The 23,238-nt window shown below is 42.0% G+C and overlaps 1 protein-coding gene across 1 annotated transcript in view; it reads right to left on the minus strand.

The window, feature by feature from the left end:
* Nucleotides 1–23,238, minus strand: part of adamts7 (a disintegrin-like and metallopeptidase (reprolysin type) with thrombospondin type 1 motif, 7) — a 104,582-nt gene that overhangs the window by 4,538 nt on the left and 76,806 nt on the right. The window contains exons 19-23 of the mRNA XM_033630868.2: nt 20,700–22,472; nt 19,653–19,805; nt 17,319–17,492; nt 14,518–14,664; nt 11,816–11,978 (exon numbers count right to left, since the gene is read on the minus strand). Of these exons, the coding sequence (XP_033486759.2) occupies nt 11,816–11,978; nt 14,518–14,664; nt 17,319–17,492; nt 19,653–19,805; nt 20,700–22,472 (2,410 nt within the window). The remainder of the gene's footprint in view (nt 1–11,815; nt 11,979–14,517; nt 14,665–17,318; nt 17,493–19,652; nt 19,806–20,699; nt 22,473–23,238) is intronic.

Here is a 23,238-nt window from a genome sequence, read left to right on the forward strand (position 1 = left end):
AGCCAGATTGCTGACTTGTATTCAAAAATGATTTACTGGATTCGTGTTTTTCAATTTGTTTATTTGTTTTTTGTGCTGCAAAAAAAAAAGTCTGACCTTGACTCAGAGTCGATTAATCAAAACATTCAATCCCTCACTCATTTTTGAAAATATTAACTGGCTTTCTGAGAAAGACATGTCTGCAGCTACCATTTCATGTGACCTCACAACTGTTAATCCTTTTATAGGTAGAAGAGACAGTACTGGCGGCTGGAAAAACAGGTAACTGAAATGTATATATTTCATATATAATGTTGTATAACATGTGTCATGTGACATACATCAAGGGACATTAACTTACTTAAGTTACATAACAAATGTACTTATTTTCACACAAACCCTTTTTTTTTAAACCTAACCAAGTACTTTTGGTGACTGCTGTGGCACTGAGTGTTCTTCAGAGACATTAAAAGTGTTTTGGAGACAGAGACATGAAAAAGGAATAAAATGCCTTGCCCCCCATTTAAAATTAAAACTCATTAGAAACAGCTAAGGACTTTAGCATATGTTAAAATGACTGTTTTGATGTCGTCTATGTGATTTTTATTATTTTCTAGCAGGACTGGTTGTGTCTTAAATGTGTGGAACACCTGGTCAGCAGAGGGCGCTGTGTATGTAACGTATCAATGACTGACGCCTGTCACTAGTAGAGTGAGAAACAGATCGCTGTTGTAGTGTTGGGCACGGCAGTTCTTTAGATGTTACTGAATCACTAGAATCAGTTCACTAAAAAGATTCGTTCACCAAATCATTCAATGCTTGGCGGGAGGAGCCTGTGACTGATACTGAACTGATACACGGCTGAACGATTCATGTTTTGGTTCCGGGAGTGGAGACGGCCGGGTGCGCTGTGTTGCTTTGACAAACATGTTTGTAAAAATAAACTCGATTATAAATCATGATGTTTTAAGTGTCCTGTCCTATATATAGTAGGCTATCGTAAATGAACACTGTTTAGAATGAGGGTTTTTTAACTGGTCTACTCGGCAAATTGGGCTGAAGGCTCACGTGCACTGCACTCACTATGCAGTACGTTCAGTCGCACTGTGACTGAACGAACGTGGCGTGCTACAGTGCCAGTACTTTCAGTGAGTGATCCGTTCACTGAACGTACTGCGGATCACTGAGCCACTTAACATGTACACTTTTGCACAGTTACCTTGTAATGAGAGGATCTGACAGTCTCAGCCACGCGTTTTCTCAAATTGTGGGTTTTATTCACTACTTGTTACATGCTGTGTTATACTGTACGTGAGTTGTTACTTGCTGTGGCAATTTAGCAAAGTTAAAAAAAGTTATTTCTCTCCAGGATCAATAAAGTGCCTATTACACTTGAACACACCACACCCCCAGTCTTCGTCGCTGCAGCTGCTGCTCTGCACTGACTGGTGAGTCTCACTCTTCTCATTACTGCTGCCAGCCTAATGTTTTAACTTTGTTTATCTGGAAACTAAATCTTATAAGTGTAACACTGCCACATTATTAGGTACAACTGTTTAGTTACTTGTTAACGCAAATAGCTAATTAGCCAATCACGTGGCAGCAGCTCAATGCCTTTAGGCATGTAGACATGGTCAAGACGACCTGCTGAAGTTCAAACCGAGCATCAGAATGGGGAAGAAAGGTGATTTAAGTGCCTTTGAACGTGGCATAGTTGTTGGTGCCAGACGGGCTGGTCTGAGTATTTCAGAAACTGCTGATCTACTGGGATGTTTTTTCACTGGGACTTGGATTATAAATGCATGAGTTATGAGAGCATTTGTAAACAGATGCTTTGATATAGTTTTGCTGTTGTTAAACGTGGACCCCTATGACTTAAATTCATGAAGAATTTTCGTAGTTTTTGGATTCTTCGATCTCTAGACGCATGCATGCGAGTTTTGGTTAAGTTGGTTAATTGATATTAGGGTTCCCACATATTTTTATGGAGTTAATTTCAGAACTTTTCCATGACTTTTTAAGGACCCGCAATACATATTTCTTTTCTTGCTCTACTTGTGCAGCATTTTTCAAACATATCAGACTCGAACTCTATTCAAACACAATCTCAGCTTGCTGGCATACATGAAGGGAGAGACGGACTGTGGGGAGAAAATGAAGAAACTTCTGTGATGGTGAACAAGATGTTGTCACATATTTACATGTTAGTGCAATGTTGTGCATTACTTGGAAGGTTATCCATGTAAGAGTACTGTAACAATTTCATTAAACACAACAAAGTTCAATGACTTTTCCAAAATTTTCGATGATTTTGACTTTTCCTGGCCGGGAGAATATGCATGACTTTTCCAGATTTTCCATGACCATGGGGACCCTGATCAGACGGCTTACAGTGTAATCTAATATATTTAGAAATGTAGTTGCTGGGCTTTCCGCCTCTTTACCATTGAAGAATTTAACCACTTTGATAACAACAAAAAGGCATTTATGCGTTTGTGTGCACAGGTTTGTATCCGGGAAGCATTAGAGCAATTTATCTACTGTCTGGTATCTGAAATCACAGCAGGAGCATGAAATTGGAAAACCAGTCCAGACAGAGATTACAGCGTGGGCTGTTACTGAATCGTCACACTTCATCAGACGCTCAGTGTCTCAGAGCCTGATGTTGTTCTTGTGTTTAGCTCCTTGTCTTCTCATTTAAAAACAGCTAAGTGGGCAGAAATCAGAGGTCCTCCAGGAATCAAGTTTGTTTTACCACCTGTCCTTTAAGTTCCCACGAGCGCTGAGTAACTGACAAAGTAAAAAGAAAAAGAAAAAACCCACACTTTCCTGCTGGAACTGGAGTTCAGGTGAGTTCGGAGGCGACGGCTGATGGCTTTAACAGATGGCTTAGTATTATAGGTCAGCTCTAAACTTCCTGAAAATTGCAATGTTATGTGCTTTTCCATAACAGTGACAGCTACGCAGCTAAAAGAGAGACATTTTCTTTTCTCAAAGTTCTCGGACACCTGGAAAAACCTCAGTTCAAAGTCCTTTAAATCAAGATCTTTACTCTCTTTACCCTGTGAAGACCGTATATCTTTAATCAGTCGTAGCAGTGTGCTGACTGCAGGTAGCGCACATGCATCCATCAATTTAGAATGACTCTGATTCACCAACAGAGGTAGGGAACAAAATCAGCCAGCACACGTGCCATGAATCCAACAGTGAGACTGCGTGCGCACTTATTTTATTTGCAGAATAAGAATGCTTCTATGCACACATTAGTGAATGAGGCCCTATGTTTTGGACAACCAAAGTGTTGGCCACATGGAAAAGTGTAGTGTGTGTGAATGTCCATTCCAATTTAAAGACAATGCATCCAATAATTTCAATCCAATTATGTTTTATCTTGGATCACAGTGTTGGACTGAGGGTCTGAATTAAACAAAAAGAGACTTCCTGTAATGGACAAGTCAGTCATGTTTTTCTCCTCTCCACTAGACTTCAATCCTGTTATAGCCCTGATTTGTGACTTGACACATCATCTCTGCAAGACTCCGATGTCATCTGCACCAGGAAAAATGAGCAGACATCGTGCAAAAAACCTGCAACCAAGGATGTCAGACTACAACTCGGCTAAGATTAGCTGTGTAGCTGCAGTAGCACTAAAGCTAACAACATGCTGGGTGAGGCTGCTTCAAGCATCGAAGCAGAAATAATGAACAAGGCCATGCCATCAAAGATTTAAAAGCAGACTTCTCAAACAAATTTGACGGAATCCTGGTCGTGATTGATGATGTGCAAGTGGAAATAAGAGAGTGTACAGATTGCATTGTGAATGTTGACACTGAATACTGAACCAATACCAATACTGAAGATTGTGTGGTTAGCCTCCAGGATTAAGTTCAGTCACTAGAGGATAAGAAAAAGGAGCTTGAAGACAAAGCTGCAGACCTTGAAGCATGGTCCAAGCAATCAAACTTGAGGCTGGTTAATCTACCTGCTCGTTTCTCAATATAGAAATGGATACCGGAGGCAGTGGGGCTCAAAGCACCGGACTGGAGAAAGCTCACCGTGTTGGCCAGAGACGAGAGCCCGGCGCTCCCCCCGCGAACAATGATAATAGCGTTTCTGAGTGACAGGGACAAGGTGGCTGTTTCAAGAGCAGCCAGAGCCATAAAAGAAATTCTTCACAAGGATCAATCAGTGCGCTTCTACCTGCATCAAAAGTAGAAAGAATTCGACTGTCTGACAAAAGCTCCATAGCATGGAGATAAGACACAGCATGCTTGTTCCCGCCAGACTGTTGGTGACTTATAAGGACAGAATGCAAACTTTTGGGAAACCAACTGAGGCGGAGGACTTCACCAGGCAAGTCCAGGAGGAAATGGTGATGGGTGAGAATGGAGCTATGAAAATTATGCAGTGTTAACTCTATTGAATCGTGTTACTATAACACTAAAGTTTGCCTCTGGTTACTTGTTGACTTGTTATATGTGTGCATTTTAGTACAATGAATTAAACCAAAAATGGTTGGACCTGTGTGAGCACTGGGGTTTTTGGGGGGTTTAAGGAAGCAGTCTGAACTGCCAGGCTCAGCAACAAGCTCAGTCTGTGCTCCACCATGGCTGCATCCTTCCACATGGCCTATACACATACAGCATATACTGAACCCGTTGCTCTTGTATAAGACAATTCTCAAAACTCCAGAGTGCGGAATTTCCAGTCACCCAGATCAGAGAGACTCCATGACATCAATGGGGTACAAAGGCCACAGCTGCAACTTAATACACAGCATTTCCTGTTTTCTATACACCCCCATCTGCTACTGTATCTTTGACCCACTCACCAACATGCCTTATATAGAGCAGTAAATAACAAAAGGGGCAGTGGGACGTGGGATTTCCGCAGTAATATGCTTTTTTTTGTTGCATTATTTGAGAATACAGAACCTCAGTTTGGGAGACAAGGAAAACCTGTTCATGAGTGTCTTATATGTATTGCAACACACTGTGATGAGACTGAGAAGACAATGTCAAAACCAAAGAGATACTATACAGGGGTTCACTGTGAAGAGTCATTTTTGGATCGGCATATTCTCCTGGTTTATTCAAGCTACTTCAGACTACAGGCGGTGGGTTCAAATCACCTGGTAAACCACGATACAAGACGTAACCTATCTTAACCGTGGACCTGAGATGTACAGGTTAGATCAACGCTGAGACAACAGCCCAACTGCCTCACGTACACGGGCACATAGCACCTGAATGAACTCATTTGAACGCATTAATTTCTTCAGGAGTCAGAGCTCAGGATCGGCAGTTCAGAGCCCCTGCTGCAGTCGTATGTATGCGGATGTAGGCGGACGCATGACAGAGTGACGCATGACAGAGTGAGCACTGAAAGAGTGTAATTAACCCATGTGAATGCAGAAAATACTAACAATGGCTGAATGTGCCTGCCATTTTCTTTATAAGAGTGTCCCATGGTCCAGAAGCACGTGTACAGTCCCTGTGAAGGATGGACTGGCGTCAACTTCATATTATCCTCTTAATACTGAGAAAACCAACCTCGGCTTCCTGGTGGGATATTAATGACCTGCAGCCCAGATGGGATTACCAGGCACACAAAAGTGGTCATCTGTCTTGGGCTCACACGGCTGCACACGTGGTCTTACGCACGTCACGTGTTACTTTCACACTAAACTGATGAAAGTCACAGCTTCTGTGTGCAGCTTTCCGGCCATGTTTGATTGGAGGCCACTTGAGGCAGCTTTCGCCTTACAGGCCTGGAGACAGGCGTGAATATCCGACAAAGAGCAATGTTATTCCTGGCCATCATTTCAGCTGAAATATTGTGTTGATCAGTCCATCACAGTGGGGGCACAGTGTATTAATACTTGGGTAGACTTTTATTCATGTTGGACCAAATGTTGCCCAAGTCAGATGTGATAAGCCTCGCTTTCTGATCATCGTCCACATAGAGATGCCTTTAAAATGATGTAGTACTGACATTTATGATTAGCTATTAAGAAGAGAAAGTACGGCCTATAGGCAATGTTTAAATTGACCTCCAACACTTTATATTTCCAAGAGATGTTTCTGATATGCGTCTAGTTACAGTCGTGATCGCTCTTGGTTAACTAGAGCATGAGAATGGTGCTGAATTAATATCTGCCCATAAGCTGCGATGTGGAGTGATACTTAATTTGAATGCATGCCGAACATATGTATTCGTTCGGCAGGTCAAAGAAGATGGACCCAAGTGCCACAAGGCTTTGCTGGTGCATTAAGCAACATATTTATGCTTTCTGAGAAAAAGCTGGAGACAAAGTGTTTCAATAAATCAGCATAAACCATTAACATGTATCATTTATAGCCCTCTTCTTTATTTCTTCACTGAGCACTTGCTCTGTCTGAACGTGTGGGAGTTCGGACTGTGACCTCGGTGGGCCATGGTACGTGATGTTCTGCTATAAAAGCATGATGTTCTAACTATGTTACAGATGTACCAACAATTATGTGCCATTTTAGGATTGACCCATGATTGTATGTAAGTAGTAGAGAACCAATCCTGTAAAACTCCTGTGTGATGCTTCACCATAGGCTGTATAAAAATGAGTCACACATTCGTTTATGTACTGCCGTTTGGAAGGTTTGAGATCTGTGTTTTTTGGCTGTTGCCATCTCGGATATTTGGAGCCAAAAGTGACCAAATTTGGACGAGAAGATGGAGCTGTAAGGAAAGAGGGGTGGATCTGTCCTTCAATAACAAACAAAATCATACATGCTCCTTTATCCTCCTTCCTTGATTACTGTAATGCCTTGTTCACCCGCATAAACAATCGAGCTATGCATCAGCTCCATATTGTTCAAAATCCAGCAGCTAGATTTTTGACCAAAACAAAACGATCCTCACACATCACACCTATTTTGGCTTCCAGTCTCCAGTTTTAGAATCCATTTTAAAGTGCTTTTAATCACATACATGGCTCTCAATGATCTGGCACCTGAGAGTGTAAATGTAACAGGCCTCTCAGGTCTGCTAGTCCGGGTCTTCTACCTGTTCCAGAGTCCATGTTAGAAACAAAGGGTGACTGAGCCTTTTCAGTTCCTACTCCTCGGTTTTGGAACAGCCTCCCACTGAACATCAGATTAGCTGACTGTGTTCACGTCTTAAAATCTTGTCTGAAAACTTACTCTTACAGACTGGCCTTTCCTGACAGTTGATAGATTTATTGTGTGTGTGTGGTTGTGTCTGTATTTGCAGCCACATTTATATGTATGCACACTTACAGGTATGTGTTCATGTGTAGGTCTATGTATATGCTTATTATTATTATTATTATTATTATTATGTAACCCATAAGCCCTGTTTTCACCAAACCCTTTCAGTATGGTACCTTTGGAGCCAACAGTAACCCTTCAGACATGGTACCTAGACCCTAGCATTTCCACCGCAAACAGTACTTTTAAATATGGACGGGGTTGTTGTCACTCACTGCTCCGTCCAGCACTCACTGTATTTCCTCATCACTGGTGACACTGAGGAACATCAAACTGAAGTGTGCTGCACTGCATGGTGGAAACTGGGCTATAGACTGTCACTTAATGCGGCCCCGCCCTTAGATACGCATTACTTAAGTGTTAATAAAATTTAAACGAGTGGGTTAAATAAAAATTCATCTCTCATATAGTCGTCTTGAATGTTAAAATTAGCTATACAGACCAAAACCATTTTTGTATCAGGCTGTGAACATGTTTGTTTCTGCTGTGCAGTTGGGCATTTCGACATGGGCGTCTACGAGGCTTCATTCGCTTTTGGAGCCAGCCTCAAATGGCCATTTGAAGAACTGCAATTTTGGCACTTCTTTGTTGGCTTCATTTCTCAGCCCCAGAGGTTGCTGCTTGTTATTTACCCAAAGAAAACCACTGACTGACTTTTCAGTGAGATACGGGAACAATTTCTGCCTCAGGTATACTGTCCATAATACACTCTATACAGTGTATTATTCTTCAAACCCATCAAATGCTTTGTATACGTGTGTTTATTTCCTGAGCGCTGAGTGTTTGCAGGCAATTTCCACCACAGGAGCGAGAGAAATGGTACACAAGGTGAGGAAATGCTCTCTGAAGAGGAACATAATGCAAGGTCGGATCTAGCTGTGGTATAATCCTTGTCTTGAGGCACTACTAAAGCATCCTAAATAAAGACATGTCACGCTGTAGCAAAATTAATAATTTAAATTTTACAAAAACACAAGTATATGTTTTATTCTTGTACATTGGATCGTCTGAATACGCTGGGGGACATCACGTTTCGATACCACTGATCTGCACCCAAAACCCTGATGAGACATTAGTTAATCTTGCATTCTCTGAAATTCATTTCATTTTCACTATAATTCCGGGCAGATGTAATTATGTCATTCTGATGCAAGGCAGTATTCAAGTAAAATTAGCCTTTTGGATTCAGTCTGCCAGTTTCTTCTTAACAAACCCTTTTCAAATATGCACACGTGATGTTATCACATGTACACGCATGTAATTTCAGACACTTCACATGTGTGTGAAAACATAAATGCCCAGGATTTCCTTGACAACAGGAAGGGAAAAAAATATCTGAAGCCATCTGACTGCCTTGTTGGAGTAAAACACAGAAACAAATTATTAACCGAGACGAAGGGTCTCACACAGCGCAAATATGGGCAGCTGTTTGTTGTCACCTTATCATACACCACAAATATTTACCATAAAATGTCAGCAAAGCTGGTGCTCAGGCTCCAGCAGGGTGACACTTGAGGGACACTGTGATTTCATATTAGATATGAAACAGAAATGACACTGAACTGTTGTGGCCTACATTAAAATATTCAATGAAAAAGTGCAAATTATGTTTAATTATACACGGAGCTGCAAAAGTGATGGATATCTTTGGAGATTATTGTCATTTATCATTTATGTATTTTAATGAGGATGATGAGGTTCAATGAGCTCCGTGCTCCAATCTGCAAGAGTTTCACGTGGAACAGTAAGCTTTGACGACTATTAACGTAAAAAGCAGATAAAAGCCACTCTTTTTCTGAAGATCTACTGGAGCAAAAATACATCTTTCCTGAAAAAAAATAAAAGCCTTCTCTCGCCATCGTCTTTCATAGTAACATGCACATTAAAGCCAGATAAAAGCTCTGATCTAGTATAGGTAAGAGGCTTTTGGATACAGCGTGACAGAAAAGAAGAAGAAAAAAATGTCAAGCCATGAATGATGCATTTGAAGCAGGAGAAGACTTGCAGCCTCTAATTTTCTTGTTGTGAATTGTTGCTTTGATGGAAAATGGCTTCTTCTACTTCAAGCTGGAGCTTTTTCTTTTTTACACTGCCATGTGAACAAAGCAGACTTTTGAGGTGACTGTAGTCAGCATTTCCACTGGTCTGGCGATGTGACATCATTAGAGGAAGAGCTGGTGGATTCCCAGTGATAAAAATAACGCTGCTGTTGATTTATGGCAAAGTGCACTGCTTCATATGGTCAAAAAAAGCTGCTGCAGTGAGTCGGTTTAATACTGAAACCCCACTGAAATAACCACATATATACCGGTAGTTCTATTGTAGATTGTGATGTGCTCAGATGGGAGGCTGCACAGTCAATGAACTGTGAGAGTTTTATGAAGTTGCAATGAGTTGACCTCCAGCTGAGAACGAGAGGTTGGTTGGAGCTCCGCCACAGAAGCTGGCAAGAGTCACGCCTGGTGTCTGATTGTTCCCAGGAGATTGGTTTTGTAGACTCATTTGACTTTGTTGTGCTACTGCTCGGAGTAGCTGAACAAATTGTTTTCATGTCATTGCAAGGGGATGCAACAGTACTGAGTGAGTTCCTCTATCCATTGCTCATCACAGTTTTCCAGAGTATGGCATGATGGATTGACCCGACGGAGCAAACTTCTAATGTCTTACCAAAGGCATCTTCTTGATGTATTTTCTCAAAGCTAAAAAGCTCAATTCAAGACATTTTCTCTTTTTTATTAACACTAGGTTTACAAGGGGAAATCAGTCCGAAATTGAGGCTGTAATGTGGATTCACCTCTGTGTATTGTCTACATTCTGTGTGTCCATTTTGTTGAAATTTATCAAGAATAACAGCCATAATTCAAGTTCACTCTAGTTTGACATTTCACTCAGCATCCCTATTGACATGCACACACTGTCCAAGCAACACTGACGTGATGGGGCCTGGAACATGGCCAGGATCAGCGGAAATTGAATCAGACCTTTTCTCTTGGATAACATGCATTTTCAGATGCCCTATGATCAAAGTCCTTCAGCAATGACTTGACAGGCTGGTCCATCCTCTTTTCTTGTATGTGTTATGACGTTTCACATCATAACTCACATCATTCGATTTGATGGATCGGACAGGAGGAAGTGAAAAAAATCCAAACACAGATCTCTGGTTCCTGTCTATTCAGTCTATTATAAGTCTATTCAATTCAATGTACAGACGTGTTGAGCAGAGTCCCTCTTCAACATATAGAAAACAAACCATAGAGGCGACCCCTATTTCGAACACATCCATATACAGGTTTGGCGTTACATCATCATCAATGTTCGTAAGCATGGGTCAAGGTTTCTCCCATCAAGGTCTGTTTTTATAGATTACATTTTTGCGTGTGAAGTGGCGTACGCTTCTTTCAGGCCCCGTTTTGTGCGTACACAATGGGTATAAACGAGATCCCAGGAATCATTGGATCTCAATGGGACCTTCTTGGTTAAATAAAGGACAAACAAAAAAAGCAATTATCCCCATCATTGTCATTATCATCATCATTTCAATGACACAACTAGCCCAGTATATAATGGATGCCTGCAGAGGGAAGTCAAAGTGTACCATCACAAGTCCCAAATATGACAGAGGGCTCTATATTACACCCAGGGCAAAGTGGCGCACAGTGCAGCTCAACTGTCATTGCCAGTTTCAGAGCGACACAGTTGTCCCTTTCATGGCCAGTGTTCTTGTTTGTAAGTAGCGAAGTACTCTTGCGCCCATCTGTTCATCCAGTAGTGTGTAGGTGTGGTCAGGCACATTGCTGGTGTATTGCTATTTTGAGGCAGCAGAAAGCAACTGAGCTGTTGACCAACAGAAATCTGGTCTGAAGTCGATGGTGGAGTATTTTCCTGCTATTCAAAGGGTGTGTCATTCAGATAGTAAGATGCCTACATAGGTGGGTTCCCAACGCACCTTGTTACACACACAGGGACTCATGGATCGGCTGCAGGTGGGTGAAGTAATACAGCATTAGAGGCGAAAATATTAATTACATTCTCTAAAATGTGAACGTAGCAGAGAGCAGGGAAGAGCTGCAGAGCTGCTGTCTCACTCCCTATTCAGAGAGATACTGTAGACATCTACACACAAGAGGAGCAGCGTAACTTCATTGATTATCTCAGAAGCTAAAAGTTTACCTTTCTTTCCTCTATAAAGCTTATAACTAAAGGTTTTAGTTTTGCTGCTTAAATATAACAGGACATTTGCTGCAGTGACATTACTGCTCTGAATGCATTGCTCAGCTCTTAAATGTGCTGAATCCGCCCTAAAAATAGCTCCAAGAACACACCTATGTTTAATTAAGGGACTAAAAACAAGCCCTTGCACATTATTTTAAACACAGATTGTGTACTATTTATCTAGCAAGTAGAACTGGACACACTCTAAATGCACTTACGCCACGCACTTTATACCGTGTCCTATCAGACTGCTTAAACATGGTTCTGAGAATCAATAGCCATGCTGGCTTTGAGCAAAATGTTAATGCCAGCATGCTAAGCAGGTATAATGATTGTCATGTTGATTGACTCACCAGAGGAGACACTCTCACACTCCAGCAGGTTACACTTCTGGGTGTTCTCAGGCTGCAGCTCATGGTCACATTGACCCTGATCCACTTCTTCTTCTGTCTCGGCCTTCGTATTCACACATTTGATGAGTCGACGCTGCACTCCGCCACCGCAAGAAGCCGAACACTGAAGAGAAAGTGGAGAAAAAGGATTTGCAGACAACACAATTTTATGGATTGGTACTTCTTACTGGAAAGAGGTGTTTTTTATGTCATGATTACACATAGAATCTCCATAGTGTCAGATTGTTCAAACACCCAGACATTTATCTTGCAGTTTTGACTGAATGCTTTATTTTTCATCTTGCACTTGTACTCAGTCACTGAACATAACAGAAAAGGACCGGGCCGCCACGTTCCTTCATTGAAATTAAAAATTGGGATACTTTTTTGACAATTGGCCGGATTAGAGACTCTGACTGGACTACTTGGTGACAGTCTAATCCGGCAACAATGGATATCACTCTCATTACTTCGACAAGTTTTGATAGATTGCGAGCAGTAGGAAGGCATTTTGCTGTGCTTGTGTTTGCATGATGATGCTGTGGACATGTTTTGTGATTGACTGTGCAGTTTTTTAGACTCTAAAGGGGTTCTTCTGTCACTGCTAATATGGTTCAAGGATTAAAGAGACCTGGGGCTGTATCCACAAACATTCTGAGGACACTTTCAGAGAGCTCCTAACTTGACCCTGTTGCCTGGTACAATGCATTCTTTTAGCAGATGTAATTGGTTGTCATAGACTCGCCTTTTGTGCGCTTTTTCCTGACCGAACCCGACCCGAGTCCAAGACAGTTATAACTGAGTCTGGCCCAACCCTGACAGACTTTCTGATTTTTTAGTCTGAACCCGACCCGAGTCTGATGCAGTTTTTTTTAGCATGCTCCATTTTCATTAGTTCAGTCTGAATATTTATTGCCTCCTGCCTGAAATGTAACTATTGGCCTGTGTTGCGTTGGTGTTGTCACGTAAATAACAAATTCCAGCACCTGAATAGGCCATAGCACAACACAGCAGCATGCCAAGTGGGCCGAATCTGAAGCAAACCTGGGCGAAAATTTCTTATTTGTTATCCGAACCCGGCCCGACCCACCTGGTTCCAACGGGTCCCGTCAGGCTCAAGTCGGGTATCCACACTCAAGTGTGGACACCCAGTGGAAATGAAATGAACTGCTGACTGTGAAGGTGTTGTCAATGTTGAGACAGACCAAAGTCATCACTGCTGCACTGTTGGAATTTTCCAGTTTTCCAAATATCTTAGTGTTGTGATCATTTTATTTCTGGCGTTAAAACGTTGGGTGGGAAATGTGTGCGTACCCCTAATGAGATCAACCACACATATTTTCCCTGCATGATCTAATCTGTAGCATTTCATTTACTCACTGTCATCCAGCACTTGGAGAATATTTCTCTGACCTCTTTGTGTTTCCACCATTTTCTCCTCTGCTTCATAAACTCTTTACCATCTTAAAAGGCCTCCTCCCTGCTCCTAACAGTTTTGACCTTAGGAGCTCTTTTAAGGGCTAAGATGCTCTGTGAATGACTTTTATCTTTACAAGTGCCTAGACTTAACTTTAAGGGGAAATTCTGTGAAAACATAATTCAAAGAACTTATTCAGAATTTTGTGACTAGGAGCGACTCTTTGTACAAGGAAGCTTTATGAATATGGCCCCAGTCACTTGTAAAAGAAAGAGGGAGGAACAGAAATTCAGTTGATGGTCATAATTCCCAGCGTGGGTCAGGATTTTATGAGATGACTGCCTGCAGCAAACCACAAGGATCATAAGTGATGACGTGGATTTTGAGAGTTGAAGAAATGTTGCCCAGGGTTAAGAAAGATACTTCCATCTGTGCATGGTTAGAACAGCATCGCCACTAACTCAATGTGACACAGGTAGGAATACTACAGAATGTGTAGGATTTCAATATGAGCCCTAGGCACAAAAGGCGAATAATGAATGTTAATTAATGTGACTCAACTTGAAAGGCTACATCACCATGGCACTCCTTACTGACGCACCTATTTCCTTGGAGTCTATCCATTCATTGCCTGTTGCTTAATTGAGTCCAGCTTTATCCAATTATTATATCCCACATTCTTTCTGTGGCTATTTCAGACCCTTCAAATATGTTCCCTTTATTTCTCCAGTCACTCTTGAGACCTTTGACCAGTGTTTGTACATCTCTGTCCTCTTCAGCAGCGTCACTGTCAAATGTAAAATATATATAACCTACAGTACTGAGCTCATCATGATGCTCTATCGTCTTTCAGTGTGTGTTAGTGTGCAGTGATACTCCTCCTGATTCTTTTCTCCTCTTCCATCTTTCGTCTTTTCTACCTCAGAGGTCACACTCTATATTTTAGGCCATTATGTCACCTCCATAACCACACCTACCCCTTCATTCAGCATTAAATGATCTCTGATTGTTGATCCAGTATTGGGTTTTATATATATTCAAATAAAATAAAATAAAATAATATTTATTCATCAGTTTTATTTTGTTGGTTGCTTCCCTGTGACCATGAACATGACGAGATGTTTGGATATGTTTTCCTTCTGGTAATAATACCACACCAAGTTAAATTGGTCTGTGACTCATACATCATGCAGGGTAACTGTATTTTGTTTTATGAGTGTGTGTGTGTGTGTGTGTGTGTGTGTACCTGTCCCCATGATCCAGTAAGCCACTGGGCACAAGGCTGGCTATTACACGACTGGATGCTGCTGGGCTGAAGGTCCACATCGCATCGATCCTCCTCTGGACAGGTGACCATACGCTGCTGCTCACCTCCCCCACACACCTCAGAGCACTGACATTTTAAGACAATGCACACACACACGTACAATCTATAAATCTATGCGTTTAGGTGCATACATGTACAGCCTTGACTGAGTCGACTACTGAGCTTCAACAGTGGAGGAAACAGTATGCATCAAGACGTTTCTTTGAGTGTTATTTACGGTAGACGGTGCACAGTCAGGGTCATAGCAGTATTTTTGCATGACTCACCACTGCGCTGCAAATTGTGCATTCTTTTCATCACCTCCATTGACAACAGTTTGTTGACATTCTGAATGCATTTTCTGAACTTCCCGAAGAGCCATTTGTTTTTGTCACTTTCAGAAAAATCAAGGAGCAGAGACTTGGTGATAATCCATTGACTGTGACCATTTATAGCCCTTTGTTGTTATATGATTGTTGCATGGTTGAAAGCGCAGATTGTTCTGAAATGTCCCACTTGTTGCTGAGTTCAAATACATGTGAGAAGCTATGAAATCTAAGGCAACAGCAACCGCTGCCATACACTGCAATATGCCACCAAATTCATATTACACTCATCAACAACAGTATGTCAAATAATTGACTGTGTTCTGACAATACAGCTTGTGAATGTAATGCTGCTCAGTTGCTCAAGCTTAAATCTCAGAATCTCCCATGTACTTGAAGGCATCAACAACCCAGAAGACCCCCCACACACCATTACAACTCTACAATAACATGATTTAAATAAAAGATAAATGTTGATAGTGACTAATTACCTCAAAAAACTTTCAAGTCTAATAAAAGGCAAATAGCTACAAGGAAGACATGTATTAAAAATAATTAAAATACACTGTACGGTACAGCATGCTTTAAAAATATGTGTTCAGTAATATAACAGGGAGTCTTAAGACCTTTTTAACACCACTTTAAATGAAATTTAGGACCAAACTTGCAGTGACATCAGCGGTCAAATTCTAGATTGCAGGGCTCACTCGCTCACCCCTCCCGTCGGGTAAATGACGGTGGCCTCGTAGGGACAAAAAGCCTTGCGCACGACTTTTTCAGGAGTAGGTTATCTAGCGACAAGGTGAATGTTTATTTAGAAATCTAAACCATGTTGCGATATTGTAATGAATCCCTCACGAGCAGGAGACCAGAGGAGCGTTTATTTGAGCACTCCAGAAACTCCGGTAACACTCCACTCCGTCCCAAACTCTGACTCTTCTGGCGTAACAGACACACTTCATAACTTTACACACATACTCGTTTACCATACTAAGTGGGGACCCCCCTCCCCTCTCTGCTCCGCCAATCTCCAGCCCGCACACTGACTGACAGCGTAGCCTGTAAACAGAGCTCAGCTGTTTATTTAGCCTAGCAATATCTCCGGACTATAGTAGCTGCAATGGACGACTTTGAACGTGATTTTGAAGAGTTTCTTGTAGCGGACACAGACCCAGAGCCATACCTGTTTGAGCCGGAGCATACAGATGAGGAACTCCATGTGTTTGATGCTGAGTGGGCGAGAAGAGAAGCTGAACGCACAGAATGGGATTCGGTGCTACCATCGTTGGGGAGATATATCATCAGGAGGAAAACACACAAGGAGTGAAGTTGCGTCTTCTTTTCCTCGCAGATGACGGTTCGGGTTCATTCTCTCCTGTTGCGTGCTAAGTGTGGTCCATTCGCAAACTTTATAACTAAAAAAACTTTTCACTACTCTCTATTGACGAGCTACTAACACTCTCTGCTGTTTCCTCCTCCTTCTTCCTTCCTTCCGCTGTCTTCGTTGGTTCATTTATACACGCAAATCGCGTTCTCTGGCTGGCTGGATTGTCCACTCGGTCTGCCGTACATACATGGTGGCGCAAGATGGCGATCTCTCTAAAGCAAGGCCCTTGATATATATATATATATATATATATATATATATATAAAAGCATAATTATAAGGCTACGAAAACCAAACGAATTTTATTTTATAGCGATTATACACTTGTATAAACATATTAATGGGTAGAATATTCAGATTCAGATTCAGATTGACAAAAACCATGCCAAATATTACACACTGGCCCTTTAATGTCAGTTTAAAATGGTCGGTAAAAGTTACCCTGACGATATTTTTCTGTGCTTACAGCTTCTTCTGCATGTGTGATTCCACTGCCCAGATCCCCATTTTACCACGTTTGATATGTAAACATTTCCAGGCACTGGCCTCTAATTTCTATGAGTAATTACTGTTATTCTTTTAAGCTATTTGTCCTCACACTTGCATTTTCCCATTTTTCATAGCTTGCAAGGTCTGAGTTTACCGATGCAGACTCAATGCGTGATCTAAGTGCATTGATGGGGGCAAAAATAGGGTACATATATAGGTGCAGGTATTGTGTCAAAGTCTGGTACCCTGTCAAATAGTGTTTCCCTCCTGTTGTTGGTATGTTTCCTACAGCACCAACAACAAAATTACATCAGTGATTTGACTAAGAAACATTTAAGACCCATTCAATCTGATTTTAAGACTTTTTAAGGACCCATGGTGACCCTGTATAAAGAGAACAAAATCCATCTCGTTTCATTTGGCTTTTTGATGTGGTGTTAAAATGTTCTGACAGATATCACCATTTTATTTGAAAATACTTTCCTGTCTACCAGAAAACCAGAAAATACATCACTGCATCATTCACTTTATATGACTCACCTGACCCCAGGAGGACGTGTACCAGTCCAGACATGGCTGAAGGTTACAGGTCATCCGGGTGTGCGGCCTGGAGGACATGGCCCGGCAGTGGAAAGGTCGCAGGGGCCTTTGATCCCGCAAGTCGAAACACTGGACCTCTCGTGATTTAACGCCGCCTTCACAATTCTTGGAGCACTGGGAGAAGATGTGGCATGATTGTTATTCAGACAGCACGAGCTGTAGTAGTGAGTCACAGGCAGCTTGGTTTGCTGTGTGGTTTTAATGGGTTTAATTACTCATTTACAAACTTCACTGATATGAACTGAAGTGATGGATGGATGTTTAAAAGACCAAGCAGCAGTTCCAACATCCCCTGACCGACTACAGAAGATAACATCTGACCTGAATGGCTAATAGATATTAATATTTATAACAAGAAAATCCCTTTAGAGCTATTTTTATACTAAAAGTACTTCTGTTTGTCTGACCACATCATTTGTCTGGGATAGTTTATCTTATCTTATCTTTTATACAAACAATCTCATCAGAGTTTGTTTTGAAATAAAATCTACAGCCATGCTAGCGCCTCTGTGAGGCTGCACATACTGTAGGCACAGTGGTGCTTTGAGCTAAATTAATATCAAATGATTATGCTAACATGCTGATGTTTACCAGTTATGCTTTGTTTTAGGTTTCATTACACAGTGTACATAAACAGTACTCCATACTCCCTGCTCTCTGTTAAGATTCCCTCCATTCAGAACACACCACGTCATCAAAGCAGACATCACTTTATTTGTTCGTTACCCCCTGTAACATAAACACTACTGAAATAAAATATTGTATATCTATTGAAACAAAAACTGATACCATTACAAAATGTACTCTTATTGAAATGTATGTAAATTGTGAATAAATGTGATTTGATTAATTTACAAAATATATGGTGTCGCAGTTGACTATGGTTTCACCTTGGTTATTATTAGGTTTTTATTATCAATATCATTAGTAGTTATTATTTACGACAAAGTCCATCTATCCATCCATTTTCATCTGCTTATCCAGGCTGGCTCACTGGGGCAGCAGGCCAAGCAAAGCACCCCAGATGTCCCTCTCTACAGCAACACTTTCCAGCTCCTTCTAGAGGACCCCAAGACGTTCCCAGGCCAGATGAGATATGTAATCCCTCCAGCGTTTTCTGGGTCTGCCCTGGGGCCTCTGACCAACTGGATGTGCACCCCAAGGGCATCCTGACCATATCCTTGAACCACCTCAACTGACCAAGCTCCCTCAGGATGTCCTAACTCCTTACCCTATCTCTAAGGCTGAGCCCAGCCACCCCACGGAGGAAAGTCATTTCAACCGCTTGTATCCAAAATCTCATTCTTTCGGTCATTACCCAGAGCTCATGACCATAGGTGAGGGTTGGGACGTAGATGGACCAGTAAATCGAAAGCTTCGCCTTCTAGCTCCACGATGATCCAGCACAGCACCAACATCAATGCAGATGCTGCATAAAACTGGCGTTTCATCTCACGCTCCATTCTACCCTCACTCCTGAACAAGACCCCGAGGTACCTGAACTCCCTCGCTTGAGGTACTAACACTCCTCCAACCCAGAGGGGGCAACCATGGGTCTTTTTCAGGTGGGTAAAAACCAAATGGGGTAGCATTTGCTCATCTCCATTTGATTTTATGTATGTGAAGTGAGGATTTTCTATGAAGAAGTCACTGCAATAAACATTATGTTTCAGTCTATACCCTGTGCAGCCTACTTCACTACTAGGTGATGGGAACACATCCTTAGTTTAGCCTGCTAGCATGCTGAAATTTGGTCATTACCACCAAACACTACAGTAAGTACAGCTGAAGCTGAATGCCATTTTGACTAAGTGAAACTTTGAGCTGAAGGTGGCGCTGGATGAAAAGCTAAAGCATCAAAGTTATTACAATTCATCTTGAGGGAGACATGGGTGTCTGTTACAAAATTAATGACTCTACATTCACTATATATCTGGACAATTAACTCAAAGCTATAAATGTCAACTTCATGGTGGCACAAGATAAACTCAGGAGATCACCAAAGTCGTTATTATCTTCTGCGGACCATGAATGTCTGTGACAAATTTCATGGCAATCCATATGATTTTGGACCAATGTAGTGGACTGACGGACATTGCTTTCACTACAGCCACTGTGCTAGTAGATAAATCCAAAAATCCAAGACATGATAGGGCTTTTGACCAAATCCAAATATTTTCTAGGGTAAATATTTGTAAAAAAAAAATCGGACCTAAGAATGACCATTTAAAGCATTGATTTTGGTTGTCTTTGTTTGTATTTAAGTTTTCTCACCTTACTCCACTCTTCGACTTTCCATATGGCGCAGGGGCGCAGGTAACACCTCTGGGCTGGCACAGGCCTCTTAGCTGGATCACAGTCAGAGTCTGAGCCAGTGCTGCAAGACAGCGTCCTCCAGATGGCACCCAGACCACAGCTGGTGGAGCACTGCCCACAAATGAAGTAACACATCAGAACACCACTTCCACTTTGTGATTTCAGGGTTAGGTGTTAAAACTATTCCAGCATTCACAACAAACCTCACAGATAACAATGCAAATCAGACCAGGCTTTGAGCACTTACATGATATGCAAATCAATGCAAATTCCTTAAATATTATGGACAGCACAGCGGGGGTTTGAGCAGAAGCAACTGTTTGTCTAATGTGCCATAAAAATTCTTCACATAATCGGACATTAGAAAATAGAAATGGAATCTGAAATCTGAGCTGTACAACAAACAGCTGCTAAAGAAAGCAGAATCCATTATTTCTGACAGCTCCCACCCCCTGCACTTATAATTTAAGTGTCTTTCCTTCTGCTTCCTGCGTCAGACAACCTTCAGTCAAAACTAATAGATATACATTTTCTTGCATAATCTCTGCCATTTCACTGCTGCACTCTGTAAAGTACAGGAAGCATCAGCCCATCTCCATCACGCCTGTTTCTTCCTTGTTTTTCGTCACTATTATTCTAGCTTTTGTGCTCATGTTCACCTTTATGCTCACCTTTTTACTGTATACACATGTTCTTTATTATCTGTGCATATATACAGTATGTGTGGTTTTTATGGTGTGTGTCCACCCCTATGTTATATTCTTTATTGCTACTGCAGCAAAACCAAATGCCCCTCGGAGACAGATAAAGGTCTTGAGCCTTGATTATCTGCGTTAGCTTGAGGTCAAATGGTGTCTCCACAGAATTAAAATGTGTGCAGGGGCCAAACTTAGACGCTGTGTCTGCATAATAAAAGCAGACAGAGACACAAATAATGAGACGCAGCTGTGCTTTGTCCCACAGTATGAGTATAACAGCAGAATGCGTGGACTGATGCAGACTCACAGTGCTCCAGTTGCCGGTGACCCAGTAGGCGGCAGCAGTCACTTGCGTGGAAGCTGAAGTTGAGGCAGATGTCAGCACTGGAAGCGGCCACAGAAGAGGCGGATGTGTTGGCAAGGTCGGCACAGCAGGTGTTGGAAATTCAATGAGATGTTCTGGCGTTGTGCTGTGTTGAGGAGGGGTTGCTGCGTTTGTTGGAAGCCGGTACGAAGGACCAGAATTGGTGTTGCCGCTTCTCCTCAGCATCGGGGGAACGACTATTTCATTGTAATCAAAATCAGCGAAATCAGATGGTGAAGCGCGGGATGTGGCATCTGTTCCAGTTCTTTCAGTGAAGGCGGGTTCGGTCGGCATCTGTTTCTTTGTAGCTGGCAGGAAATCAGCTGGGGGAGGCAGAGTGGCTCCCTCCAGGTTTGGAGGAGGTATGATTTCTGTTCCAGTTAACGATGTGGAGTCTTCGGAGGCCTCCTGGTTACCTGAGATTAGCAGAGGAGGAGTGGACGTCTCAGAGGCAGGAAGTGAGGTTGTGCTGAGGTCTGTATCCCATGAATCACCCTCGCTAGTGTCATATACTGTATCAAAATTAGTCTGAGCCAAATCCAGATCCTCCGATGTGAAGGCGGTTGTAAATGTTGTTGACTGACTGATTGTTAGAGGTATTTCTGAAGCACCTTCGTCCAGTTGAACTTCAGTCTGAACGTGAACTACAGTTTCTGGTGTGGGAGAGCCTAAAGGTTCAGGACTCTCTACATCTGGACCTGAAGTACTTTTTTTGTTGTAGCTGTACTCATAATCATCATGTTCATCCGTTGCCTGAGTACTCACTGTTTCAGCGACAATAGTACTGATTGTGGTTTGATGTCCGGGTGTGGGAGCAGCGTCTTTTGGAGTCACATCCTCAGTGAAAATGTCATAGTTATTTTCAGCCTCCTCTCCATATTGCTCCCATTTCACATCTTGTGTAGGCTCCTCTGTAGCCGGACCAGGCATTGTGCTGATGTTTTCAGACCGCCACACATCCTCGTCATGCGTCTCTGTATGTGTTTGTGAACGCTGAGTCGTAGACAATGGCGGTGAGCGAGTGGTAGACACCGGCAGAAGATAATCCTCAAACAGGAAGTCATCCAAATCTTCAGAACTTGTTTGCATAGGCTCCTTTGTTGCTCCGTTGTCCTTCTTATTGTCCAGATCTGTGCTCTGTGGCTCCTCAGTGTTCAAAGTGTAGGAAGTGGCCTTTGAACCAGCATCAATGGTTAAAGGAGCCTTTGTTGTTTCCATGTCAGTGTTTTCTTCCACACTGACTGTTGGCTTGGTCTCCTGGGGAGCGCTGGATTCTGGATCTTGTCCATCAAAGTCCTCCGACAAGTCTTCATGGAAGTTGATAAAATTATAGTCATAATAAAAATCGTCAACTTGAACGCTGTTTTCCGCAGAGGGGTCAATATTTTCAATGTTATTGTGATAGTGAAAATCTCCCTCCACATTGTTGTTGAGGTCATTATTATTATTATTGTTTCTTGGCTGGGCTCTGGTGGTGCTGTATTTGGGAGGAGGTTTGACTTCAGGTATGGAGTTGATTTCATTGAGCACTTCTTTGCTCGACCAGCCGCTTCCAGACCAGTCCATACCTCCGAAGTTATCAGCCACTGGTGGACAGTCCTGGGTGTTGCAGGTAGTCACAGCGTGGGGCTTCTTCTGAGGGTCACAGTCAATCCCTGTGTTTCTAGAGCAGGTCACGTTACGGCGACGTACTCCGCCTCCACAAGTCAGTGAACACTGCGTGGAAGAAAAGACACATCAGATCACGATTAGACCAAACTTATACCTGGTTCACACAACACAACATTTCTGCCTGTTCTGAAAGTCACTATGTCACATTAGGCGATTGTGTAGTCATAAAATCGTGTCGTGACTTGGCCGACAGACATGACACGCTACATGATGGTCCACACCAATCATCCCCAGTCGCCTTTCACAACTAAGTTATGTCACTGGGTTATTCTTGTCCTATTTTTATTACTTACTATTATTTCAGTCACTGTTCATGTGCCAGCCGAAATGTTGTTGCAGTACGTAAAAAGCACCACCAGATGGCAGGAGCTACATTTGAAACACCGTCTACAAACATACAAGTCACTGAATCATCCACAACAACTTCCTGCAAATGTTTCACAATAACAGCCCTTTTAGAAAATGGAGGGATTCTCTCAGCCGACGTTATAAGGTGCTTTTAATTTGAAACAGATACAGGAAGTGTTGAGTTTGAAATGATGGCGCGATGCATTAACTTTATCAAGGCAAACGGGAGAGTATAAAAAGTAAAAATATAAAAATACAGAGGGATTAATAAATAACGGCCTGTTTATAATGTCGTCTGTTTCAAATGAAGCTGGTAGCCTCTGCAGTTGTGGTGATTTTTAATTTCATTACTTTTTGTCCGTCTCCATTATGAAGAAATAAAATTCTTTGCTAGCTCGATACTAATGGCAGCACTCAGCGGATTGAAAAAGTGCCTCTGCTGTTTCACACCATCATTTTTCCC

This window comes from Epinephelus lanceolatus, chromosome 2 (genome assembly GCF_041903045.1).
Source record: "Epinephelus lanceolatus isolate andai-2023 chromosome 2, ASM4190304v1, whole genome shotgun sequence".
NCBI lineage: Eukaryota > Metazoa > Chordata > Actinopteri > Perciformes > Serranidae > Epinephelus > Epinephelus lanceolatus.